The sequence below is a fragment of the Somniosus microcephalus genome, unplaced genomic scaffold (assembly GCF_052327205.1).
Source record: "Somniosus microcephalus isolate GS21.2 unplaced genomic scaffold, FLI_Smic_1.0 unresolved_chr2, whole genome shotgun sequence".
NCBI lineage: Eukaryota > Metazoa > Chordata > Chondrichthyes > Squaliformes > Somniosidae > Somniosus > Somniosus microcephalus.
Window position 1 is genome coordinate 69,870,706 of NW_028225180.1, and position 24,250 is coordinate 69,894,955.

At 45.1% G+C, this 24,250-nt stretch overlaps 1 protein-coding gene across 5 annotated transcripts in view; it reads left to right on the forward strand.

Moving 5' to 3' along the window:
* LOC147092792 (NACHT, LRR and PYD domains-containing protein 3-like) overlaps window positions 1-24,250 on the forward strand; it is a 76,559-nt gene that overhangs the window by 38,802 nt on the left and 13,507 nt on the right. For all 5 annotated transcript variants that reach the window (XM_085976038.1, XM_085976037.1, XM_085976040.1 and 2 more), the window contains 2 exons: window positions 27-92; window positions 20,101-21,838. In XM_085976038.1, coding sequence (XP_085832164.1) covers window positions 27-92; window positions 20,101-21,838 — 1,804 coding nt within the window. The remainder of the gene's footprint in view (window positions 1-26; window positions 93-20,100; window positions 21,839-24,250) is intronic.

The window sequence follows — 24,250 nt, forward strand, 5'->3', positions numbered from 1 at the left end:
TCATGAAAGTTAATTGATTTAAACAGGTTCTGATCCATTTGATTACATGAACATCGCAGAAGGTTTATCCGAAATACCAAGTAACCTGAAAGGTAAGTGATGAAATGGGGAGGTCAAAACGTTTATTGAATTTCTGAGGATCAGAATGTTTGACTTTAGCCATTTGTGTAGAGGTTGTCAGAATCTGGGAATCAGAAGTCCAAAGGCTGAGGAAACAGGATTGAACGTCATTTGGATTTTTCTATCAACTATTCTGTGTTGATTCAAGTTACAATTCGTACGATGTCTGACATAATCCTGTAAATGTAAATAATCACGTAATGCAGCTGCTGCTCGCCATCACTTGTAAACTCTTATACACACCAGGCTGGATCCTGATACACTGTGAAACCCCATACACTCCTGGCAGGATCCTGATACACTGTGAAACCCCATACACACCTGGCAGGATCCCAATACACTGTGAAACCCCATACACACCTGGCAGGATCCTGATACACTGTGAAACCCCATACACACCTGGCAGGATCCTGATACACTGTGAAACCCCATACACACTTGGCAGGATCCTGATACACTGTGAAACCCTGTACACACCTGGCAGGATCCTGATACACTGTGAAACCCCCGACACACCTGGCAGGATCGTGATACACTGTGAAACCCCATACACACCTGGCAGGATCCTGATTACACTGAAACCCCATACACACCTGGCAGGATCCTGATACACCGTGAAACCCCATACACACCTGGCAGGATCCTGATACACTGTGAAACCCCATACACACCTGGCAGGATCGTGATACACTGTGAAACCCCATACACACCTGGCAGGATCCTGATACATTGTAAAACCCCATACACACCTGGCAGGATCCTGATACATTGTAAAACTCCATACACACCTGGCAGGATCCTGATACACTGTAAAACTCCATCCAAACCTGGCAGCATCCTGATATACTGTGAAACCCCATACACAGCTGGCAGGATCCTACTACACTGAAACTCCATACACTCCTGGCAGGATCCTGATACACTGAAACTCCATACACATCTGGCAGGGTCGTGATGCACTGTGAAACCCCATGCACACCTGACAGGATCGTGATACACTGTGAAACCTTATACACACCTGGCAGGATCCTGATACACTGAAACCCCATACACACCTGGCAGGATCCTGATACACTGAAACTCCATACACACCTGGCAGGATCGTGATACACCGCAAAACCCCCTACACACCTGGCAGGATCCTGATACACTGAAACCCCATACACACCTGGCAGGATCCTGAAATACTGTGAATCCCCCTACACACCTGGCAGGATCCTGAAACACTGGGAAACCCCATCCCCACCTGGCAGGATCCTGATACACTGTGAAACCCCATACACACCTGGCAGGATCCTGATACACTGAATCCCCATACACACCTGGCAGGATCCTGATACACTGTGAAACCCCATACACACCTGGCAGGATCCTGATACACTGTGATTCCCCATACACACCTGGCAGGATCCTGATACACTGTGAAACCCCATACACACCTGGCAGGATCCTGATACACTGTGAAACCCCATACACACCCGGCAGGATCCCGATACACTGAAACCCCATACACACCTGGCAGGATCCTGATACACTGTGAAACCCCATACACACCTGGCAGGATTGTGATACACTGTGAAACCCCATACACACTTGGCAGGATCCTGATACACTGTGAAACCCCATACACACCTGGCAGGATCGTGATACACTGTGAAACCCCATACACACCCGGCAGGATCGTGATACACTGTGAAACCCCATACACACCTGGCAGGATCCTGATACACTGTGAAACCCCATACACACCTGGCAGGATCCCGATACACTGTGAAACCCCATACACACCCGGCAGGATCCTGATACACTGTGAAACCCCATACACACCTGGCAGGATCCTGATACACTGTGAAACCCCATACACACCTGGCAGGATCCCGATACACTGTGAAACCCCATACACACCTGGCAGGATCCTGATACACTGTGAAACCCCATACACACCTGGCAGGATCCTGATACACTGTGAAACCCCATACACACCTGGCAGGATCCTGATACACTGTGAAATCCCATACACACCCGGCAGGATCCCGATACACTGTGAAACCCCATACACACCTGGCAGGTTCCCGATACACTGTGAAACCCCATACACACCCGGCAGGATCCCGATACACTGTGAAATTCTATGCACAGAAGATTTACAGATGTTCACACAGTAGAATAGTAATCCTTGGAGGAATGTGAGGAAAAGACAATGGCCCAGATATCTGCATGCACGAAAACCCAGAAATTGTGACCTGGTAATATTTTGCTTGACCGATCGTACCCGTCTGCTAAAAATGGACATTTGTTGCATAGAGTTGGGCTAGTTGCCCAGCGAATGCCCACAAAAACGCTTATGCCTTCTAAAAGCAGGCCTAGGACCTGCTTTTAACAGCGTAATGGTTTAAATAAACATTGGCCTGGAAATTGCGGTCGGAGGCTCTCCGCAGGTGAAATCCTTGGAACCGCAAGAAGACTACGCACCTACCTGGTGCATCGGAGCTTCAGACTCTTCCAGTCGTTTGCCTGCATGCGTAGGCCTGCGAAATGGCCCACGTATCCCAGGTGGCTTGCGGTTCACTGGCATCCCTGGGATCACATGGGACAGCTCAACTAATCACGAAGGGGATTCCTAAGAGGCTCATGGGGATTCATTTATATACGGAATCGCCATATGCATAATAGGATTCTGCTAAAAAAAATAACATTTTTCACAACATTGAAATAAAAAAAATCACATGTTCAAGAATTAATTAAAATACAATTTAATTAAACATTTTAAACAAAAATTTAATTTTTTGAAAAATAAGTAAACATTTTTTAAAGGGGCCAAAAATAATCTAAACTAATTTTAAAAATATATATTTTTATAGCCTGAAATTTTGAGTTTGCTGCTTTTTAAAAATGTGTTTATGGAATGTGGGCGTCACTGGCAAGGCCTGCATTTATTGCCCATCCCTAGTTGCCCTTGAGAAGGTGGTGGTGAGCCACCTTCTTGACCCGCTGCAGTCTGTGTGGTGAAGGTACTCCCGCAGTGCTGTAAGGTAGGGAGTTCCAGGATTTTGACCCCACAACGATGAAGGATCGACGATATACTTCCCAAGTTAGGATGGTGTGTGACTTGGTGGGAACTTGGAGGTCATGGTGTTCCCATGCGCCTGCTGCCCTTGTCCTTCTTGGTGGAAGAGGTTGGGGGTTTGGGAGGTGCTGCCGAAGAAGCCTTGACGAGTTGCTGCAGTGCATCTTGTAGATGGTACACACTGCAGCCATGGTACGTCTGGTAGAGTGGGTGAATGTTTAAGGTGGTGGATGTGGTGCCAATCAAGCAGGCTGCTTTGTCCTGGAAGGTGTCGAGCTTCTTGAGTGTTGTTGGACCTGTACTCATCCAGTCAAGTGCAGAGTATTCCATCACACTCCTTACTTTTGACTTGTAAGTGGTGGAAAGGCTTTGGGGAGTCAGGAGGTGAGACACTCGCCGCAGAATACCCAGCCTCTGACCTGCTCTTGTTGCTACAGTATTTATGTGGCTGGTCCAGTTAAGTTTCTGGTCAATGGTGATCCGCAGCATATTGATGGTGGTGGATTCGGCGATGGTAATGCCGTTGAATGTCAAGTGACGGTGGTTAGACTCCCGCTTGTTGGAGATAATCATTGGCCGGCAGTTGTGTGGAGCAAATGTTACCTGACACTTATCAGCCCAAGCCTCAACGTCATCCACGTCTTGCTGCATGCGGGCATAGACTGCTTCATTATCTGAGGAGTTGTGAGTAGCGCTGAACACTGTGCAGTCATAAGCGAACACCCCCAATTCTGACCTTAAATTGGAGGGAAGTTCATTGATAAAACTGCTGAAGATGGTTTGGCCTAGGACACGGCCCTGAGGAACTCCTGTAGCGATGTCCTGGGGCTGTGATGATTGACCTGCAACCACCACAACCATCGTCCTTTGTGCTAGGCATAAGAACAAAAGAAATAGGAGCAGGAGTAGACCAATTGGCCCTTTGAGCCTGCTCCGCCATTCAATGAGATCATAGCTGATCTTCTGCCTCAACTCCATTCACCGGCCCTATCGCCATATCCCTTGACGCCCTTACTAGTCAGAAATCTATCAACTTCTGTTTTGAATATACCCAATGACTGAGCCTCCACAGCCCTCTGGGGTAGAGAATTCCAAAGATTCACCAACCTCTGAAGAAATTTCTTCTCATCTCAGTCCTGAATGTCATACCCTTTACCCTGAGGCTGTGGCCCCTGGTTCTAGACACCCCAGCCAAGGGAGACTTTCTCCCAACATCCACCCTATCAAGCCCTGTAATAATTTTGGATGCTTCAATGACATCCCCTCGCATTCTTCTGAATTCAAGAGAATACAGGCCTAGTTTATTCAATCTCTTCTCCTACAACAGTCCCGCCATCCGAGGAATCAATCTTGTGAACCTTCGTTGCACTCCCTCTATGGCAAGTATACCCTTCCTTAGGTAAGGAGACCAAAGTTGTACACAGTACTCCAGGTGTGGTCTCACCAAGGCCCTATATAATTGGAGTTAAGACTTCTTTACTCCTGTACTCAAATTCTCTTGTAATAAAGGCCAGCATAAAATTTGCCTTCTTAATGACTTGCTGCACCTGCACATTCACTTTGTGACTCATAAACAAGGACACCCAGGTCCCTCTGAGCATCTGCATTCCCCAATCTTTCACCATTTAGGAAATACTCTGCCTTTCTGTTTTTTCTACCAAAGTGGATAACTTCACATTTAACCACGTTATATTGCATCTGCCATGTTCTCACCCACTCACTGACACTGTCAAGATCCCCTTGAAGCCTGTTCACATCCTCTTCACAACTGACACTGTCACCTAGCTTTGTATCATCAGCAAATTTGGAAATGTTACATTTAGTCCCCTCATTCAAATCATTGATCTAGATTGTGAATAGCTGGGGCCCAAGCACCGATCCTTGCGGTACCCCACTAGTCACAGCCTGCCATCCTGAAAAAGACCCGTTTATCCCTAATCTTTGTTTTCTGTCTGTTAACCAATTCTCAATCCATGCTAGTATATTACCACCAATTTCATATGCTCTAATTTTGTTTATTCTTGTGTGGGACCTTATTGAAGGCCTTCTGAAAATCCAAGTACACCACATCTACCGGTACCCCTTTGTCTACTCCACTAGTTACATCCTCAAAGATGACAACCAATGCGTCCACTATCCCAATGGCCACCTCTTTCAAAACCCTATGATGTAGGTCATCCGGTCCTTGAGATTTATCGACTTTTAGTCCCATTAATTTTGCTAGGACTTTTTTTACTAATAATTTCTTTAAGTTCTTCATTCTCATCACACCCTTGCTTTTCTCGTATTTCTGGGAGGTTTTTTGTGTCCTCCTCCACAAAGTATTTATTTAATTTCACTGCCATTTCCTCATTCCCCATTATAAATTCTCTCGTCTCTGAATGTAAAGGAGCTACATTTACCTTCGCCACTCTTTTCCTTTTCACATATCTACAGAAGCCTTTACAATGCGTTTTTATATTTTTTGCTAGTTTATGCTCCTATTCCATTTTCCCTTTCTTTATCAATTTCTTGGTCCCCCTTTGCTGATTTCTAAAAGGATTCCAATCCTCAGGCTGACCGCTTTTTCTGGCAACTTTATAAGCTTCCTCCTTTGACTTAATACTAGCTTTAATTTCTTTTGTTAGCCATGGTTGATCACTTTTCCTTTTGGGTTTTTATGCCCTAGAGGAATATATGTTTGTTGCAAATTATGCATTATTTTCTTGAATGTTAGCCATTGTATGTCCACCTTCATACCTTTTAGTGTAGTCTCCCAATCTACCATGGCCAACTCGTTCCTCATACCCTTGTAGTTTCCTCTGTTTAGATTGAAGACCTTATTTTCAAATTGGACTACATCACTCTCAAACTTAATGTAAAGTTCAATCATGTTATGGTCACTTGTCCCAAAAGGCCCCTTTCTCATTACACAGTACCAGATCCAGAATAGCCTGTTCCCTGGTTGGTTCCTCCACATATTGATCCAGGAAACCATCTCGCCTGCATTCCAAGAATTCGTTCTCCACACCATTAGTGGTAATTTGATTTGCCCAGTCAATATGTAGATTAAAGTCCCCCATGATTACCGTATTGCTCTTGTTACAAGCACTTCTAATTTCTTGATTGATGCTGTGTACTACATTACCATTACTGTTTGGTGGCCTTTCCACAACTCCCACCACTGCTTTCCGCCCTTTGCTGTTTCTTGGCTCCACCCAAACTGATTCCAATTCTACATCACGATCTGCCGAGCCAAGATCTTTTATCTCTATCGTACCGATCTCATTCCTTATTAACAGCGTTTCGCCACCTCCTTTTCCTTTCTGTCTGTCCGTCCTAAATGTTGAGTACCCTGGAACATTCAGTTCCCAGCTTTGGTTACCCTGCAACCATGTCTCTGTAATGGCAATTACATCATACCCATTTACTTCCATTAGTGCCATTAATTCATCCACCTTGTTGCAAATGCTACCTGTATTTAGATAAAGTGTCTTCAACTTTGCTTGTTTAATATTTTGCTGCACTTTGACCCTCTTTACTGTTGGCCTTTGTTTCTGCTCCCTACTCGTTTTGCTGACAACTTTTCTAACTTGCACTTCCAGCTTTGTTTCTCTCCGTTCTGGGCCCATACTTAGGTTCCCAGCCCCCTGACAAACTAGTTTAAATCCTTCCCAACAGCACTAGCAAACCCACCTGCGAGGATATTGGGCCCCGTTCTGCCGAATGTAATCCGTCCAGCTTGTACAAGTCCCACCTTCCCCCAGAATCGGTCCCAATGCCTCAGGAATTTAAATCACTCCCTCCTACACCATCTCTCCAGCCATGCATTCATCTGGTCTATTCTCCTGTTTCTACTCTCGCTAGCACGTGGCACTGAGCGTAATCCTGAGATTACTACCTTTGAGGTCCTGCTTTTTAATTTATTTCCTAGCTCCCTATATACTGCTTGCAGGACCTCGTCCCTCTTTCTACCTACCAATATGGACCACGACTTCTGGCTGTTCACCCTCACCCTTCAGAATGTCCTGCAGCTGCTCAGTGACCCTGGCACCAGGGAGGCAACATACCATCCTGGAGTCACATCTGCGGCCACAGAAACGCCTATCTTTTCCCCTTACGATAGAATCCCTTATCACTATTGCTCTCCCTCTCTTTTTCCTCCCCTCCTGTGCAGCTGAGCCACTCGTAATGCTTGCTGCATTCCCCTGTGAAACCATCTCCCCCAGCAGTATCCAAAACGGAAAATCTGTTGGAGAGGGAGATGGATCCAGGGGACTCCTGCAATACCTTCCTAGTTCTTTTACTCTGTCTCACCTCATTAAACGTGCTATCCACGTAGATCTCAGCCTCGCTGATGCTCCACAGTGACTCCAGCCGCAGCTCCAGATCTGAAACGCGGAACAGCTAGTGGAGAATTTTCCCCAATTCGCATTGACTTTAGTTTTACTAGGGCTCCTTGATGCCACACTCGGTCAAATGCTGCCTTGATGTCAAGGGCAGTCACTCTCACCTCACCTCTGGAATTCAGCTCCTTTGTCAATGTTTGGACCAAGGCTGTAATGAGGTTGGGAGCCGAATGGTCTTGGCGGACCCCAATCTGGGTAACAGTGAGCAGGTTATTGGTGAGTAAGTGCCGCTTGATAGCACTGTTGATGACACCTTCCATCACTTTGCTGATGATTGAGAGTAGACTGATGGGGTGGCTAGTTCTGGAGCACAAGTTTTCAGCTTGACAGCCGGGATGTTGTTAGGGTCCGTAGCCTTTGCTGTATCCAGTGCACTTTCTTGATGATATCTGGAGTGAATTGTATAGGCTGAAGACTGGCTTCTGTGATGGTGGGGACCTCAGGAGGAGGCTGGCCCCGAAGTTATTTTCGCTCAGGTTCTCGCGATCACTGTGTCGAGAACGTTGGGTTTTCCGAACTTTAATTCAAATCAACAGAAGTTAATGGGGATTCCCTTTTGCGAACTGCTGTGACCTCAACAGTCTGTCTAAGCAGCCAATCTAAAGTCAGAATTCTCACAGACAGCGAACAAGGAAGTGAACAAGCCCTTAAAATTGTAATGTTTAAAAATGTTAGAGAGAGCAAAACAAAGCTTGGGGTTCTCACAAGGGGGAAAACCAAACCTGATATAAAGATGGGCAAACATTAAAATATTTCTTTTGAAAATTTGTAATAAAATGGACAAATTTCACACTGCACAAAAGTAAAATTAGTTTCCAGACCCTTAACTGTTGTTTACTAGTAATAACTCTTTAAAAACCCCAGTTGCAGCAATTCTGTTTTGTGAGGAATTGGACATCGTACATACTGCAGAAGAGCTGAAGTTCTCTTCAGTTTCCCTCTGGTATTTACACTGATTGCCGGCTCTGTGGGGGCAGGTAGTGGGGGGGCTCAGCACAGCTAGTTTCGGAGCTGTCATTGACCAGACTGCAACTTCAGGATTTTCGCAGGCACCTGCTCATGTGCCAAAATCCCGAAGTTGCAGTCCGCTTCAAAGGAGGAATCATGGTGAATGCTGTCAGTTCGCCGTCATTCCGACTGCAAATTCTGGGTTCACAATTTCTGAAACACAATATAACAGGATCTGATTTCAAAAGGACTTCGATAAGGTACCCCATAATAGACTGATGAACAAGGTCAGGGAATACGGAGTCAGGGGACAAGTAGCAGAATGGATTGCTGGCTGGTTTCAGGACAGAAAGCAGAGAGTAGGAGTAAAGGGTAGCTATTCACAGTGACAGAAGGTGGGACGTGGTGTTCCACAAGGATCAGTGCTAGGACCACTGCTGTTCACAATTTACATTAACGATTTAGACTTGGGAATCATAAACACAATTTCTAAATTTGCAGATGACACCAATTTGTGGGGGGAGGATAGTCAATACTGAGAAGGACTGCAACAAGTTACAGGAGGCCATTAATAAACTTGCAGAATGGGCATATAAATGGCAGATGAAGTTCAATATATAAAAATGCGCGGTATTACATTTTGGTAGGAAGAATAGGGAGGTTGCCTATCACGGAGGGTGCGAGTCTAGGTGGGGTAGAGCAACAAAGCGATCTAGGAGTACAAATACACAAATCACTAAAAGTTGCAACACAGGTTAGCAAGGCCATAAAAAAGCAAACCAAGCACTGGGGTTTATTTCTAGAGATAAAGAATTGAAAAGTCGGGAACTTATGCTAAACCTGTATCGAACCTTGGCTAGACCACACTAAGAGTACTGCGTACAGTGCTGGTCGCCATATTATAAAAAGGATATAGGGGCACTGGAGAGGGTGCAGGGAAGATTTACAAGGATGATACTAGAAATGGGAGGGTATACATATCGGGAAAGGATGAACAGGCTGGGTCTCATTTCTCTTAGGTTACCCCTCAACCTTCTTTTTGTCACCCAATGTATGTCTTTAAAATTATGAAACATTTTGATAGAGTGGATACAGAGAATGTTTTCACTTGTGTGGAAGAGCATAACTAGAGCCCATCAAGAAAGACAGTCACCAAGAAATCCAACAGGGAATTCAGAAGAAACTTATTTACCCAAATAGTGGTGAGAATGTGGAACTTGCTACCACAGGGAGTGGTTGAAGTGAATAGTATAGATGCATTTAAGGGGAGGCTAGACAAGCATATGAGGGAGAAGGGAATAGAGGGTTATGCTGATAGATTTCGATGAGGAAAGACGGGAGGAGGCTCGTGTGGAGCATAAACGCCAGCATGGACTGGTTGTGCCGAATGGCCTGTTTCTGTGCCGTATATCCTATGTAATGATTAGGGACAGCAAATGGCCATTTGTCCCAAATGAGCGTTTCTCTATTATAGAGATAACCCCAACTACCCCTCCTCTCAGTGTATCCACAGAATCGCATTTACTTGTCTCCGTACTCCACTAACCCTGCCCCTTTAGTGTCCTTCCCTGATAGCTGTTCCCCTGCTCTATTACCCTTTGGGTAAAAAAGTTACCTTGGTTTCCCTTCCTACTTCTGACATTCAATTTTCTCGGTTACTAATTAATTTGTAAATGTGAGCCTGTTTCCTGCACTAATGTCGTGAATTCCATTAAAACGTTTCAATACAGAAGTCTCTTGCCCAAACAAAGCACAACAAACCCCCTCAATCTAAACTCCTAATACCTTGAATAATCTTTCTCATTCCCCTCTGTACCTTCAGAATGACAGTAACCTTCACCAGTAGTCAGGTGACTATGGAAGTGGAGTTAATACCAGAAAACCTGAGTCCTGAAGCAACAGCACATTTCCTCCTGTTCTTTCACAGTCTGTCTCTCGCTCAGTGCCCACAATACCACAGATAACATGCACGAGTCCTGATATAAGGACAGTGGATTTCTGTTGAGGATCGGAGAGGATTAAAGAGGGAATTCCAGAGCTTAGGGCTGAGGAAGCTGAAAAATGGCTGGCAATGATGGAATGATGAAAATCTGGGATGCGCAAGAGACCAGAATTGGAGGAGTGCAGAGGTCTCGGGTTGTAGGGCTGGAGGGAGCTACAGGGATTGGGAGGGTGAAGTTATGGAGGGATTGGAATGCAAAAATTAGAATTTTTAAAACGAGGCATTGCCGGACGCGGAGCCGATGTAGGTCAGCGAGGAATGGGGTGAAGGGTGAATGGGACTTGGTGCAAGTTAGGTTAGGGGCAACAGAGTTTTGAATGCCCTCAAGTTTCCGGAGGGTGCAAGGTGGGAGGCCGACCAAGAGCGCTTTGGAATAGGGAGGCTGACCAGGAGAGGGTTGGAGTAGTTCAATCTGGAGGTAACGAAGGCATTGGTGTGGGTTTCAGCAGCAGATGAGCTGAGGCAAGGGCGGAGACGGCCAATATTATGGAGGTTGAAGTAGGCGGTCTTGGTGATGGGGAGGATATGGGGTTGGAATCTCAGTTAAGGATCAAATAGTCCGCCGATTGGAACTTACTTTCCTTCCCAAGTCTGTCCATCACTCAATGCACACAATATCATAGATAACGTGCCCAAGGTCTGATAAAATAATAGTGGGCTTCTGACCATTCACAGCCTGTCCCTCTTCCACAGATATCCAATGTCCTATTTCCCATTTCTGAAGATCGTAAGCACCACTGACTGTGTGAATGATTGATCCACTAGAATCTACTGTCTTATAACCTGGATCATGTGTGGATTTGTAATGAACATAACAACATAAGAAATAGGAGCAGGAGGAGGCCATTTGATCCTTCGAGCCTGCTCTGCCATTCAATAAGATCATGGTTGATCTTCTACCTCATCTCCATTTTCCTGCACTATCCCCATATCACTTGAAAATACTCAATGACTGAGCCGCCACAATTCCAAAGATTCACCACCCTCTGAGTGAACAAATGTCTCCTCATCTCAGTCCTAAATGGTCGCCCTGTGGTGTATGTAACTTGTTCCACCTTAAGAGAACTTAAACCTGTTCCACCTTAAGAGATGTACTACTTTCTCTGGCTGCTGTATACGGTAATACCGGTGGTGACCACACCGGTATATAAGTGCTGTGTAGTAATTTGCTGGGTAGTACAGCCCTAACCTCCGAATAGTAAAGACCTATTGAAAAGTTATTCTTGTAGTCTGTGTCAGTAATTGACCTTAAATATAACTGGAACACACAGACTTAACAGTGGCGACGAGTCCGATCTTACCCTGCGGCAGTTTACATCCACGGCAGCTTCGTCCTCAGAACGGGCGTCGAGAAGAGGCATCCACCCTCATCATCCTGCTGAACAGCACATCGCGCGGGAGGCATCGAGGACCCGGAGTGAAGAAGAGAAATTCTGAACTCGAAGCCCCCATCAGCGGCAGACAGCTATCTTCCTTCTACCACGGTGGTGGGTAAGCAAATCAGCGAAAGTCGGCCGCGTTGGCTGTAGCGAAGGGGAGGGAAGACGGAGGAAAGAGGGCGGTGAAATCGACAGCGGCCGGTGAAAAGGGCCGGGCCGCATTTGGGCCGAAAGGCGCAGCGACTGGGGCAGCTGAAAGCGCGAATGCCCACGGGAACCGCGGTGGAGTAGAAGCAGCGTCGGGGGAGTTGTTAACCACTGGGGAGGCGAGACCGGCAGCAGTACAGCAATCGCCATTGCAACCAGCGGGTGAAGAAGACGAGCGCGGGAAGCCGCCATTTTGGAAAAAAGAAAAAAAATTGCAAAGATGCCTAAATATGGCGACATTAATACTTTTGATAGCGACATCGAAGATTGGACCACGTATGTAGAACGCATAGAAGTTTATTGTAGAGCAAATAAGATACCAGATGGGGAGAAAGCACTAACCTTATTAAACTTAATGGGTGCGAAGACATACGGGCAATTGAAACACCTTCTATCACCAGAGAAACCGGCGGATAAGACTTTCTCGGATATTGTTACCGTCCTGAATATCATTTAAGCCCCACGCCGCTGATGCTAGCGGAACGATTTAAATTTTACAGCAGAAAGCAGCTGAAAGATGAAAGCAATGCTGAATTTTTAATTGAATTGCGTAAGCTAGCAAAGTACTGTCAGGTTGGAACAGGACTAACAGATGCGCTAAGAGATAAATTTGTGTGGATTGTTAAAAGAAGAGACACAAAAGCGACTGCTTGAGGAGAATGAGCTGACGCTTGATAAAGCTGTCGCTATGGCAGCATCGCACGAAGCCGCAGCGAGAGGCACGGCGGTAATGCAGCTACGGTCACCGGAACTCAGCACAAATCAAATGGTCTTGGGTACAGTAAAATGTTATCGTTGTGGAAAGACAACGCACGATCAGAACCGGTGCTGGTTCAAAAATAAGGAATGCAGAAAATGTGGCAGGCTTGGTCACATAGCTAAAGTATGCCGGTCAGAAGAGAAGACCAGCAACAAAAAGTCACCGCAGGGAAAGTACAGAAAGGTACACAAGGTGACAGAGAACAGTTCGAACGAACAGAAGTCAGATTCAGACGCCAGCAGTAATGAACTGGGTAGCTTAAGAGTACACAACGTTGGTAAGGAAGCAGACCTCCAGACAATTTGGGTCACACTTCAGATAGCAGGAGTCCAAGTGAAGATGGAATTGGACACTGGATCGGCATTGACGGTCATGAATAAGAAAGATTACAAAAGGTTATTCCAACATATTCCCCTACGGGATACGGAGATTGTATTGAAAACATACACGGGGCAAAGAGTATACCCCATCGGAAAGATAGAGGTAAAGGTGGTCCACAAGGGCAAAGAAAGCCGAGGAATGGACTTATATGTGCTACCTGAAGGAGGTCCACCACTACTGGGACGGGAGTGGATTAGAAAAATGAATATGGACTGGCATTCCTTAAAAGCACTAACGGTAGATGCCAGGGAAACAGATGTCAAACCTAAACGATTGTCCAGAATATTGGACGATGCTAAAGAGGTGTTCCAGCAGGGACTGGGAACACTGAGAGAAATTACGGCAAACATCAAGATTGAAGAACATGCACAACCAAAATTTTTCAAAGCCAGACCGGTACCCTATGCGATACGACCTGCTGTGGAAGCGGAGCTGGAAGCGCTAGAACGTTCAGGAGTACTGTCTATGGTAGACTGGAGTGAGTGGGCTACGCCCATTGTTCCCGTGATGAAACGTCCTTCGAGCAACAAGCCGGGAGAACCAGGGAAGGTTCGCATCTGTGGAGATTTCAAGATCACTGTTAATCCAGTGCTTCACACGGTGCAGTATCCGCTTCCGCGGATTGAGGATATCTTCGCTTCATTGTCGGGCGGGAAACACTTCACCAAGATAGACCTGGCGCAGGCGTACTTACAGATGGAAGTTGAGGAAGAGTCGCGCCAGTACCTCACGATCAACACGCATAGAGGCTTGTACCGGTATAATAGACTGGTTTTTGGAGTGGCATCGGCTCCAGCAATTTGGCAGAGGGCCATGGAGCAGGTATTACAGGGAATTCCAGGCACACAATGTTACCTGGACGATATTCTGATTACAGGAGATGGTGACGAGGAACACCTCGCAAATTTGGAACTGGTGCTCATCAGATTGAAAGAATATGGACTTCGAGTTAATCGGCAGAAATGTGAGTTCTTTCAGAAGCGGATCTCGTACTGTGGCCATGTCATTGACCAGGAGGGACTTCATAAGTCTTCTGACAAGATCGAAGCGGTTGTGAAGGCTCCCGCTCCGGTTAATGTATCTCAGTTGAGGTCGTTCCTAGGATTGATTAACTATTAGCATAAGTTTCTGCCAAATTTATCCACGGTACTGCACCCGCCGAACGCTCTTTTGCAGAAGGGAGTACCATGGGAGTGGAGCGAGGACTGTAAGAAGGCCTTTCGCAAAAGCAAGGAATTGATAACCTCAGAGGAAGTGTTGGCTCACTTCAACCCAACACTGCCTATTCGTTTGGCTTGTGATGCTTCTCCATATGGTATTGGGGCAGTACTCTCTCACAAGTTGCCAAATGGCACGGAGAGGCCAGTCGCGTTCGCATCCAGATCATTGACCTCCGCTGAGCGCAACTATGCTCAGATAGATAGGGAGGCTCTCAGCCTTGTGTGGGGAGTAAAGAAGTTTAATCATTACCTACAGGGCCAAAAGTTTACGCTTCTGACAGACCATCAGCCGTTGGTATCCATTTTTAACCCTAAGAAGGGTGTGTCGGTGATGACAGCACAGAGACTCCAGAGATGGTCCCTTTTCTTAGGGGCACATCAATATCAGATAGAATTCAAAGGTACAAAGCAGCATGGTAATGGTAATGCTGATGGGCTGTCGCGCCTGCCACTACCTGAAGAAGAGGAGACAACGAAGGTTGACCCTGTTGAGTTATTTCACTCGACCATCATCGAGTGTTTACCAGTCACCAATGCAAGTATTGAAAGAGAAACCAGGAACGACCCGACACTGTCCCGAGTCTACGAGGTGACAGTGAAGGGATGGCCAGCACATGGTGATTCTCTGTTACCGGCATTCTCGGCAAGACGAGACCAGCTGTCCGTCTGTTAAGGAACATTGATGTATGGAACGAGAGTGATTATTCCTCCTAAGTTAAGGGAAAGATTTCTAAAGGAACTGCATGAAGGTCATCTGGGGGGGAGTCGAGATGAAAAGCCTTGCTAGGGCTTATGTGTGGTGGCCGGGTATCGACCAACAGATAGAGGAGCTGACGAAAAGCTGCTCAGGGTGCCAAAAAGTGCAAAATGCACCTCCGATTGCACCGCTGCATCCATGGGAATGGCCTTCAGCCCCATGGCAACGCGTACATATTGACTTTGCTGGTCCATTCATGGACTCCATGTTTCTAATTGCGGTGGACGCACATTCTAAATGGCCAGAAGTGATCAAGATGACTACCACTACTTCAGAAAAGACAATTGCAGTGTTAAGAATGATATTTGCAAGGAACGGATTGCCAGAACAAATATGTTCCGACAACGGACCACAGTCCGTGTCAGAAGAATTCCAAAAATTCTTAAAGAAGAATGGGGTGAAGCATTATACCTCTGCCCCATATCATCCGGCTACAAATGGTTTGGCCGAGAGATTTGTACAAACATTCAAAAAGGCAATAAAGGCCATGAGCGAAGATCAGATTCCACTACAACATAAGGTGGACAAGTTTCTGCTGGCATATCGAAACGCCGCTCATGCAGTGACAAACCAAAGTCCTGCCATGATGTTTTATAACAGGAGGTTGCGGTCCAGGTTGGACTTGTTAAAACCAAATGTGCGGAGGGAAGTTGAAAACAAGCAGTTCCAGCATATAAATAACAAGACCACTCGGAGTTTCGAGGTAGGACAACCAGTGTTGGCCAGGGACTATGGAAACGAGAAATGGCAATCCGGAACAATTCGGGCCAGACAAGGACCCCTGATGTACACGGTAGATGTTGGTAAAAATGTAATACGGCGTCATGCTGACCAACTGGTAGAATCGAGAACAAGGGTCGAACCCATGGTTACGACAGAGACAACCGTGGAAGAAGTTAGTGAACCTGAAGCATCTACCTCGGCAGTGAATGTACCTGATGATGATGTCCAAGATATAAGAGACCAACTAGAGGAGTCACCTCAGCAACAAGAATCAGAGACCCCTGAAAGGCGTTATCCAACTCGAATCAGGAGGCCTCCTGAGAGACTGAACCTTTGAACTGTTTCTACATGAAGTTGTATATGTATATATGTTATTATGTTATGTTAAATGGGGATATAACTGTTAAGCTAAAAAGGGAGGATTGTGGTGTATGTAACTTGTTCCACCTTAAGAGAACTTAAACCTGTTCCACCTTAAGAGATGTACTACTTTCTCTGGCTGCTGTATACGGTAATACCGGTGGTGACCACACCGGTATATAAGTGCTGTGTAGTAATTTGCTGGGTAGTACAGCCCTAACCTCCGAATAGTAAAGACCTATTGAAAAGTTATTCTTGTAGTCTGTGTCAGTAATTGACCTTAAATATAACTGGAACACACAGACTTAACACGCCCCTTATTCTGAGACTGTGACCCCTGGTTCTGGACTCCCCAGCCAGGAGAAACATCCTCCCTGCATCTACCCTATCAAGCCCTGTAAGAATTTTGTATGTTTCAATGAGATCACCTCTTACTCTTCTGAACTCTAGAGAATATAGGCCTAGTCTACTCAATCTCTCCTCATAGAACAGTCCCCCCCCATCCCAGGAACCAGGCTGGAGAACCTTTGTTGCACTCTCTCTATGGCAAGTATATCTTTCCTTAGGTAAGGAGACTAAAACTGTACAAAATACTCCAGCTGTGGTCTCACCAGGGCCCTATATAACTACAGTAAGATGTCTTTACTCTTATACTCAAATCCTCTTGTAATAAAGGCCAACATACCATTTGCTTTCCTAATTGCTTGCTGTACCTGCATGTTAACTTTATGATTCGTGTACAAGGACACCCAGGTCCCTCTGAACACCAACATTTCCCAATCTCTCACCATTTAAAAAAATTCTGCTTTTCTATTTTTCCTACAAAAGTGGACAAATTTACATTTCTCCACATTATATTCCATGTGCCATGTCCTTGCCCACGCACTTAGCCTGTCTACATCCCCTTTAAGCCTTCTTGCAACCTCCTCACAACTTGCATTCCCACCCAGCATTGAATCATCAACAAACTTAGATATGACATTTGGTTCCCTCATCCAAATCATTGAAATAGATTGTGAATAGCTGAGGTCCAAGCCCTAATCCTTGCGGTACCCCACTAGTTACAGCCTGCCAAGCAGAAAATTACCCGTTTATTCCTACTCTCTTCTGTCCGTTAACCAATCCTCAATCCATGCTAGTATATAACCCCCTAATCCCATGAGTCTTAATTTTGTTTAATAACCTCTTGTGTGGCACCTTATCGAATGCCTTCTGAAAATCCAAATACAACACATCCATTGGTTCCCCCTGATCTATTCTGCTAGTTACAACCTCAAAAATCTCTAACAGATTCGTCAAACAAGATTTCCCTTTCATAAATCCGTGTTGATTCTGCCCAATCCTATTATTATTTTCTAAGTGCCCTGTTACCACTTTCTTAATAATAGATTCTATAACTTTCTGTACGACTGATGTGAGGCTAACTGGTCTGTCGTTCCCCATTTTCTCTCTTCCTCCTTTCTTAAATAATGCGATTACATTTGCTACCTTCCAATCCGCGGGGACCATTCTAGAATCAAGGGAATTTTGGAAAATAGCCACCTCTTTCAAAACCCTAGGATGTAGGCCATCAGGTTCAAGGGATTTATCGACTTTCAGTCCCATTAATTTATCCAGTACTTTTTTTTACTAATACTAATTTCTTTCAGTTCCTCATTCTCGCTGGACTCTTGGTTCTCCACTATTTCAGGGAAGTTTTTTGCATTTTTCTTCCGTGAAGAGAGACACTAAGTATTTAATTTATCTGCCATTTCCTTATTTCCCCATTATAATTTCTCCTGTCTCAGCCTGTAAAGGACCCACATTTACTCTTGCAAATCTTTCCCTTTTTACATAACTATAGCAGATTTTACAGTTTTTTTTATGTCTCTCGCTAGTTTATTCTTATATTCTATTTTCCCTTTTGTTATCAGTTTCTGGTCCTCTGCTGAATTCTGAAATACTCACAAGCCTCAGGCTTACTATTTTTGGCAACAATATAAGCATCTTTCTTTGATCTAATACTATCTTTAACGTCTCTTGTTAGCCACGGTAAGAACACTTTTCCTGTGGGGGTTTTGTGTCTTAAAGGAATGTATATTTGTTGTAAATTATGTATTAATTCTTTAAATGCTAGCCATTGCTTGCCTACCGTCATAGCTCCTTTTCCAATTTCCCAATCTACCTTAGCCAACTCGCCCCTCATAACTACGTAGTTTGCTTTGTTTAGATTTAAGACCCTAGTTTCAGATTTAACTAAATCACTTTTAAACTCAACATAAAATTCTATCCTACTGTATTATGGTCACTCTTCCCTAAAGGTCCCTTTACTACAAGGATATTAATTAATCCTTTCTTATTGCACAATACTAGATCTAAAATAGCCTGTTCCCTAGTTGGTTCCTCAACTTGCTGATCTACAAACCTAACTTGCATACATTCCATGAATTCGTCCTCCACAGTATTACTGCAAATTTGGTTTGCTCAGTCTATTTGTAGATTAAATCCCCCATGATTATTGTATTACCCTTGTTAGGTGTGCCTCTAATTTCCTGATTTGTACTCTGCCCTACGTTACAACTACTATTTGGGGGCCTATTCACAACTCCCACCAATGTTTTCAGTCCCTTGCTGTTTCCTAGCTCCACCCAAACTGACTCTACATCTTCTTGATTTTTGGAGGTAAGATCCTTTCTCTCTACTGTCTTTATCCCATCCTTTATTATCAGGGCTAACCCTCCCCCTTTTCCATTTTGCTTAACTCTTCTAAAAGTTAAGTATCCTGAAATATTTAGTTCCCAACCTTGGCCACTTTGCAACCACGTCTCCATTATGGCTATTAGATCAAACCTGTTAATTTCAGTCTGCGGTATTAATTCATCTATTTTGTTGCGAATGCTTTGCGCATTCAGATATAGTGCCTTTAGCTTTGACTTATTTCTATTTTTCCCTGATGTCACCTTAGTCTCTGAAGCCTTATTATCTTTGTTGGTCTCTCTGTCCCATCCTGACGCACTCTGCTTATTTTTACCCAAAACTCAGCTCTAGAGCCTTACCATTTCTCTCACTGCTTTTAAATTTACTCTTTCCTGAAACGTCCCACCCCACCCCTTCATTGGTTTAAAGCCCTGTCTACTGCCCTAGTTATTCGGTTTGCCAGAGCACTGGTCCCAGCCCCGTTTAAGTGGAGACCCCCCCAAAGGAACAGCTCCCTCTTACCTCAGTACTGGTGCCAGGGCCCCATAAATTGAAAGCCCTTCCTCCCACACCACTCTTTGAGCCACGCAGTTAAAACTCTATTCTGTCTGTCCCTATGCCAGTTTGCGCGGGGCTCAGGTACTAATCCAGAGATTATTACCTTTTGAGGTTCTCTATTTTAATTTGGATCCGAGCTTCTCAAGCTCCGTCAGCAGAACCTCTTTCCTAGTTATACCTGCCTTTGGTTCCTACGTGGACCACGACAACTGGATCCTCCCCCTCCCACCCCCAAGTTCTTCTCCAGCCGTGAGGCGATGTCACTAGTAAAGGGCAGGCCGGAAAGTATTAACCATCAGAGGTAAAAGTCATATCATTGAAACCTGCATGTTCAGTGAATATTCGAATCAAGTGAGGATTTGAAACTTTTCTCAGCCATTGTTCGCTTTCAAACGAGCTTTCCATTAACTGAGTTTTAATTTCAACACCCACCTCTATTAAAGCTGTGAATTAAACCTTGCAACATTTTACTGAATAATGAAATGCTGTTGAGAAGTTGTCTTTATGTCAATACAACTAACATTGAAACCACGTTCTGTCTCTTCTAATTGAAGGACTTCAACAGAAACACAAGGAAACACTCCGGGTACAAACTGAAACACTGAGAGTGAACACTATCCTAATAAAGGAGAAGGTTAAGATTTTCCAGCTGGTTGATCGATACGCTGAGCTAACGGTCATTTCTACTGTTCGAGATCGGACACTTGTAGAACATGAACTGCTGGCAAGAGGCCGAGACCATGAAAAGTGGAGAGAGAAACATCTCCGGAGAGAGCTGGAAAAAATCCGAACTGGTCAATTGTTCCACAGCAGTTTTTCACGGAGAAAATCCAAATGTGGGAGTTCAGGAGCAGTGAGCGGAGTCCCAGGGATTGGAAAAACAACAATGGTACAAAAGATTGTTCATGACTGGGCCACTGGGAAAATATACCCACACTTTCAATTTGTTTTCAGCTTTAAATTCCGGGATTTGAACGCTTTTAACTGTAGAATAAACCTGAGGAATCTGATACTGGATCTGTATCCTTACTTTGGGAATATTCTGGGAGAGCTCTGGAAGAACCCAGAGAGTTTGCTGTTTATATTCGATGGTCTGGATGAATTCAAGGACAGGATCGATTTTGCTGACAATCGGAGAAATACAGAACCTCAGCACATGTGCACAGATCCCGAAGACTGGTGTGAAGTGTCTGACATTGTGTACAGTTTAATACAGCACAAGCTGCTCCCAGGATGTTCAGTGCTAGTGACCAGCCGCCCCACTGCATTACATTTATTGGAAAAGGCTGAGATCAGTGTCTGGGCTGAAATCCTGGGATTTGATGGTGAAGAGCGGAAGGAATATTTCAACAAGTTTTTTGAAGATCAGGCAGTGGCAGCTGCTGTTTTCAAACATGTGGAGGAGAACGAGATCCTGTACACCATGTGCTACAACCCTTCCTACTGCAAGATCCTCAGTCTGTCACTGGGTCCCTTCTTTACACAAAGAGACAGGAATCAGCAGCGAGTTCCCAAGACCATCACCCAACTATATTCCTACTATATTTACAATATTCTGAAAAACCATAGCCGAGAGATTGAAAGCCCCCGTGATGTGATACTGAAGCTTGGTGAGATGGCCTTCACAGGAGTCTCCGAGAAGAAGATTGTGTTTAGAAATGGAGATTTGATCAATTACAATCTACAACCTTCCCAGTTCCTGTCTGGGTTCATGATGGAACTTTTGGAGAGAGATGATTCTGCCCAGAGCGTGGTGTACACATTCCCGCACCTCACCATCCAAGAGTTTGTAGCCGCACTCGCACAATTCCTGACTCCAGATCCCGGTGACATCCTGAAACTCCTCCGTGATGCCCACAGCAAGGAAGATGGGCGATTTGAAATATTTCTCCGTTTTGTTGCTGGTCTCTCCTCCCCACAGGCAGCTCGGCCCCTGGAGGAGTTCCTGGGTAAATTTCTTCATCAAACCACCTGCCGAGTGATTGACTGGGTGATGGAGAAGGTGGAAGGACAGATTGAGAACATAGCGATTGAAACTGGTAAAAGGAACCTCCTGAACACATTCCACTACCTGTTTGAGTCTCAGAATAAAGCACTGGCTCGGAAAACAGTGGGATCTGTGGAATCACTTACATTTAGTGAATTCACATTGACCCCGATTGACTGTGCAATCCTGTCTCATGTCATTGGACTCTGTGATACAATAAAAGACCTCAATCTAGAGGACTGCTCCATTCAGTTTGAAGGACTCCAGCGGCTGGGACCCGTACTGCACAAATGCCGGGAGTTGAGGTAACTGTTTATTTGTCTCTAACTGTTGAACGAATTTTAGAACAGTCACGGATTGTGTTGTTGCTCCGTAATGAAGGGAAACACACAGTTCAGTTAAACCAGAGAGAAGCAGATTCAACACAAATATGACCAATAATAAGAGGATCGGTCAGTAATTCCCTAAGGACTGGAGAACCTGGAATGGATCCTTGTGAACAAATAGGTTTTTTACAGTCTTTATCAGATCAGCAAAAACAGGTCACTGAGAGTCTGATAATTTAATTACAATAAATCATATTTAATAAGGGTGGACAGCGGAATGTAAACATAAAATATAATTCAGCAGTAAAGATAAAATTAATTTAAAATATTTTCCACATTCACCAGTTCAACTAGAAACAGGAGAGAAACCCGAGTTTAAATCACTAACAGTTCGATATTTACTCCAATACCATGTAGGGTGTGTCTTGTCGAGGGGTTAGTTTCCTGGATTGGGAATACAGGTAGACTATCCTTTATCCGAAAACCTTGGGACCAGCCGTGTTTCGGTTTTAGGAAAATTTCGGATTTCGGAAGGTGCGCGAAAACACTTCGGTTTTCAGAGGTAATTCGGTTTTCGGGAGTGCGGATAAAGGATACACTATCCCTTATCCGAAAGGGTGGGATAAATAACGACTATAAATACTGTAGTTACAGGGATAAATACGGTTTTCAGAAGTCATGCTTTGCTCCACTTTCGGCTTTCAGAGGTTTTCTGGTTTCGGATGTGCGGATAAAGGCTGGTACACTTACGCTGAGCGATTTCGTTTTTCAGAAGTGCGGAAAAATGCTACACTATCCCTTATCCGGCTAGGCCTGTAAGTCGTGCGCCACTCTGGTCATGTCGTGTGCACGACTTACGCTGACCGAAAAAACCTTCGGTATTTAGAGGGTTTCGGTTTTCGGAAGTCCGGATAAAGGGTAGTCTACCTGTATTGGGGAATCTGGAATTCTTTCAGCTGTAAATGTTTACAACTATACACAGTCCTGAATGTTGAGTAAAGATTGTTATTCAGGATCTTAAATCTGTCGGTAAAAAGGTTCCAATCTAACATGTTGTGGGGTATTAGCCCCGGAGTACAGACACACACCGGCCAGCGGTGGGGCCTCGCACACAGCGGGCGGCTCCTGGGTAAACTGGGGGCAGTGAACCCGGGAATTCTCCATAATCCGCCCCCTGTGTGTGAGGACCCGCTCGGGGAGGGAACTTCCGAAAATTCCCCAAAAGCTGTCGGGCCAGTTACACCTGAAATAAATGTAGATCCAGTTTAATAATGGGAATAAAGTGAGAGACTCCCCACTCCTATAAACTAGGAGCACAGGGACATTTAAAACTTGTAACGGGACAGAATAAACTCTATTGCTGCTATTGACAAAGACTCACTATAAGCCCTCTGACTCTCACAGCTGGCTGGAATACACTTCCTCCCACCTCGCTTCCTGTAAGGACGCTGGTCCATTCACCCAGTTTTTCTGCCACTGACGCATCTGGTCTGACAATGCCACGTTCCAGACTAGTGCTTCCGACATGTCTTCCTTTTTTCCTCAACCGAGGATTCCCCTCTACCATGGTTGACACGGCTCTTGACCGTGTCCATTCTATTTCCCGCGCTTCTGCTCTCACCCCTTCCCCTTTCTCCCGGAACCACGATAGGGTTCCCCTTGTCCTCACCTTTCACCCCACCAGCCTCCGCATTCAACAGATCATCCTCCGCCACTTCTGCTACATCCAGCGTGATCCCACCACCAAACACATCTTCCCTTCGCCTCCCCTTTCAACATTCCAAAATGACTGCTCCCTCCACGACACCCTGGTCCACTCCTCAATCACCCCCAACACACCTTCCCCTTCCCACGGCACCTTTCCATGCAAGCGCAGGAGATGCTACACCTGCCCTTTTACCACTTCCCTTCCCACTGTCCAGGGCCCCAAACACTCCTTCCACGTTAAACAGCGATTTACTTGTACTTATTGTAATTTAGTATACTGTATTCGCTGCTCACGATGCGGTCTCCTCTACACTGGGGAGACCAAATGCAGATTGGGTGACCACTTTGCAGAACATCTCCGCTCAGTCCGTAAGTGTGACCCTGAGCTTCTGGTCGCCTATCGGTTTAATTCTCTGCTCCACTCCCACTCTGATCCCTCCGTTCTCAGCCTCTTACACTCTTCCAACAACGTACAACATAAAACCAAGGAACAGCACCTCATCTTTCACTGAGGCACTTTACAGCCTTCTGGACTCAACATCGAGTTCAACAATTTCAGACTATAAACTCGGCCCCTATTTTACTTTTTTCATTATTGTTTTTCCTTTTCCCTTTTTCTCTCCCACATGACGGCTGTTGATGATTCTGCCATTGCCATTCACACCTCATCTAGATTCATCTTTT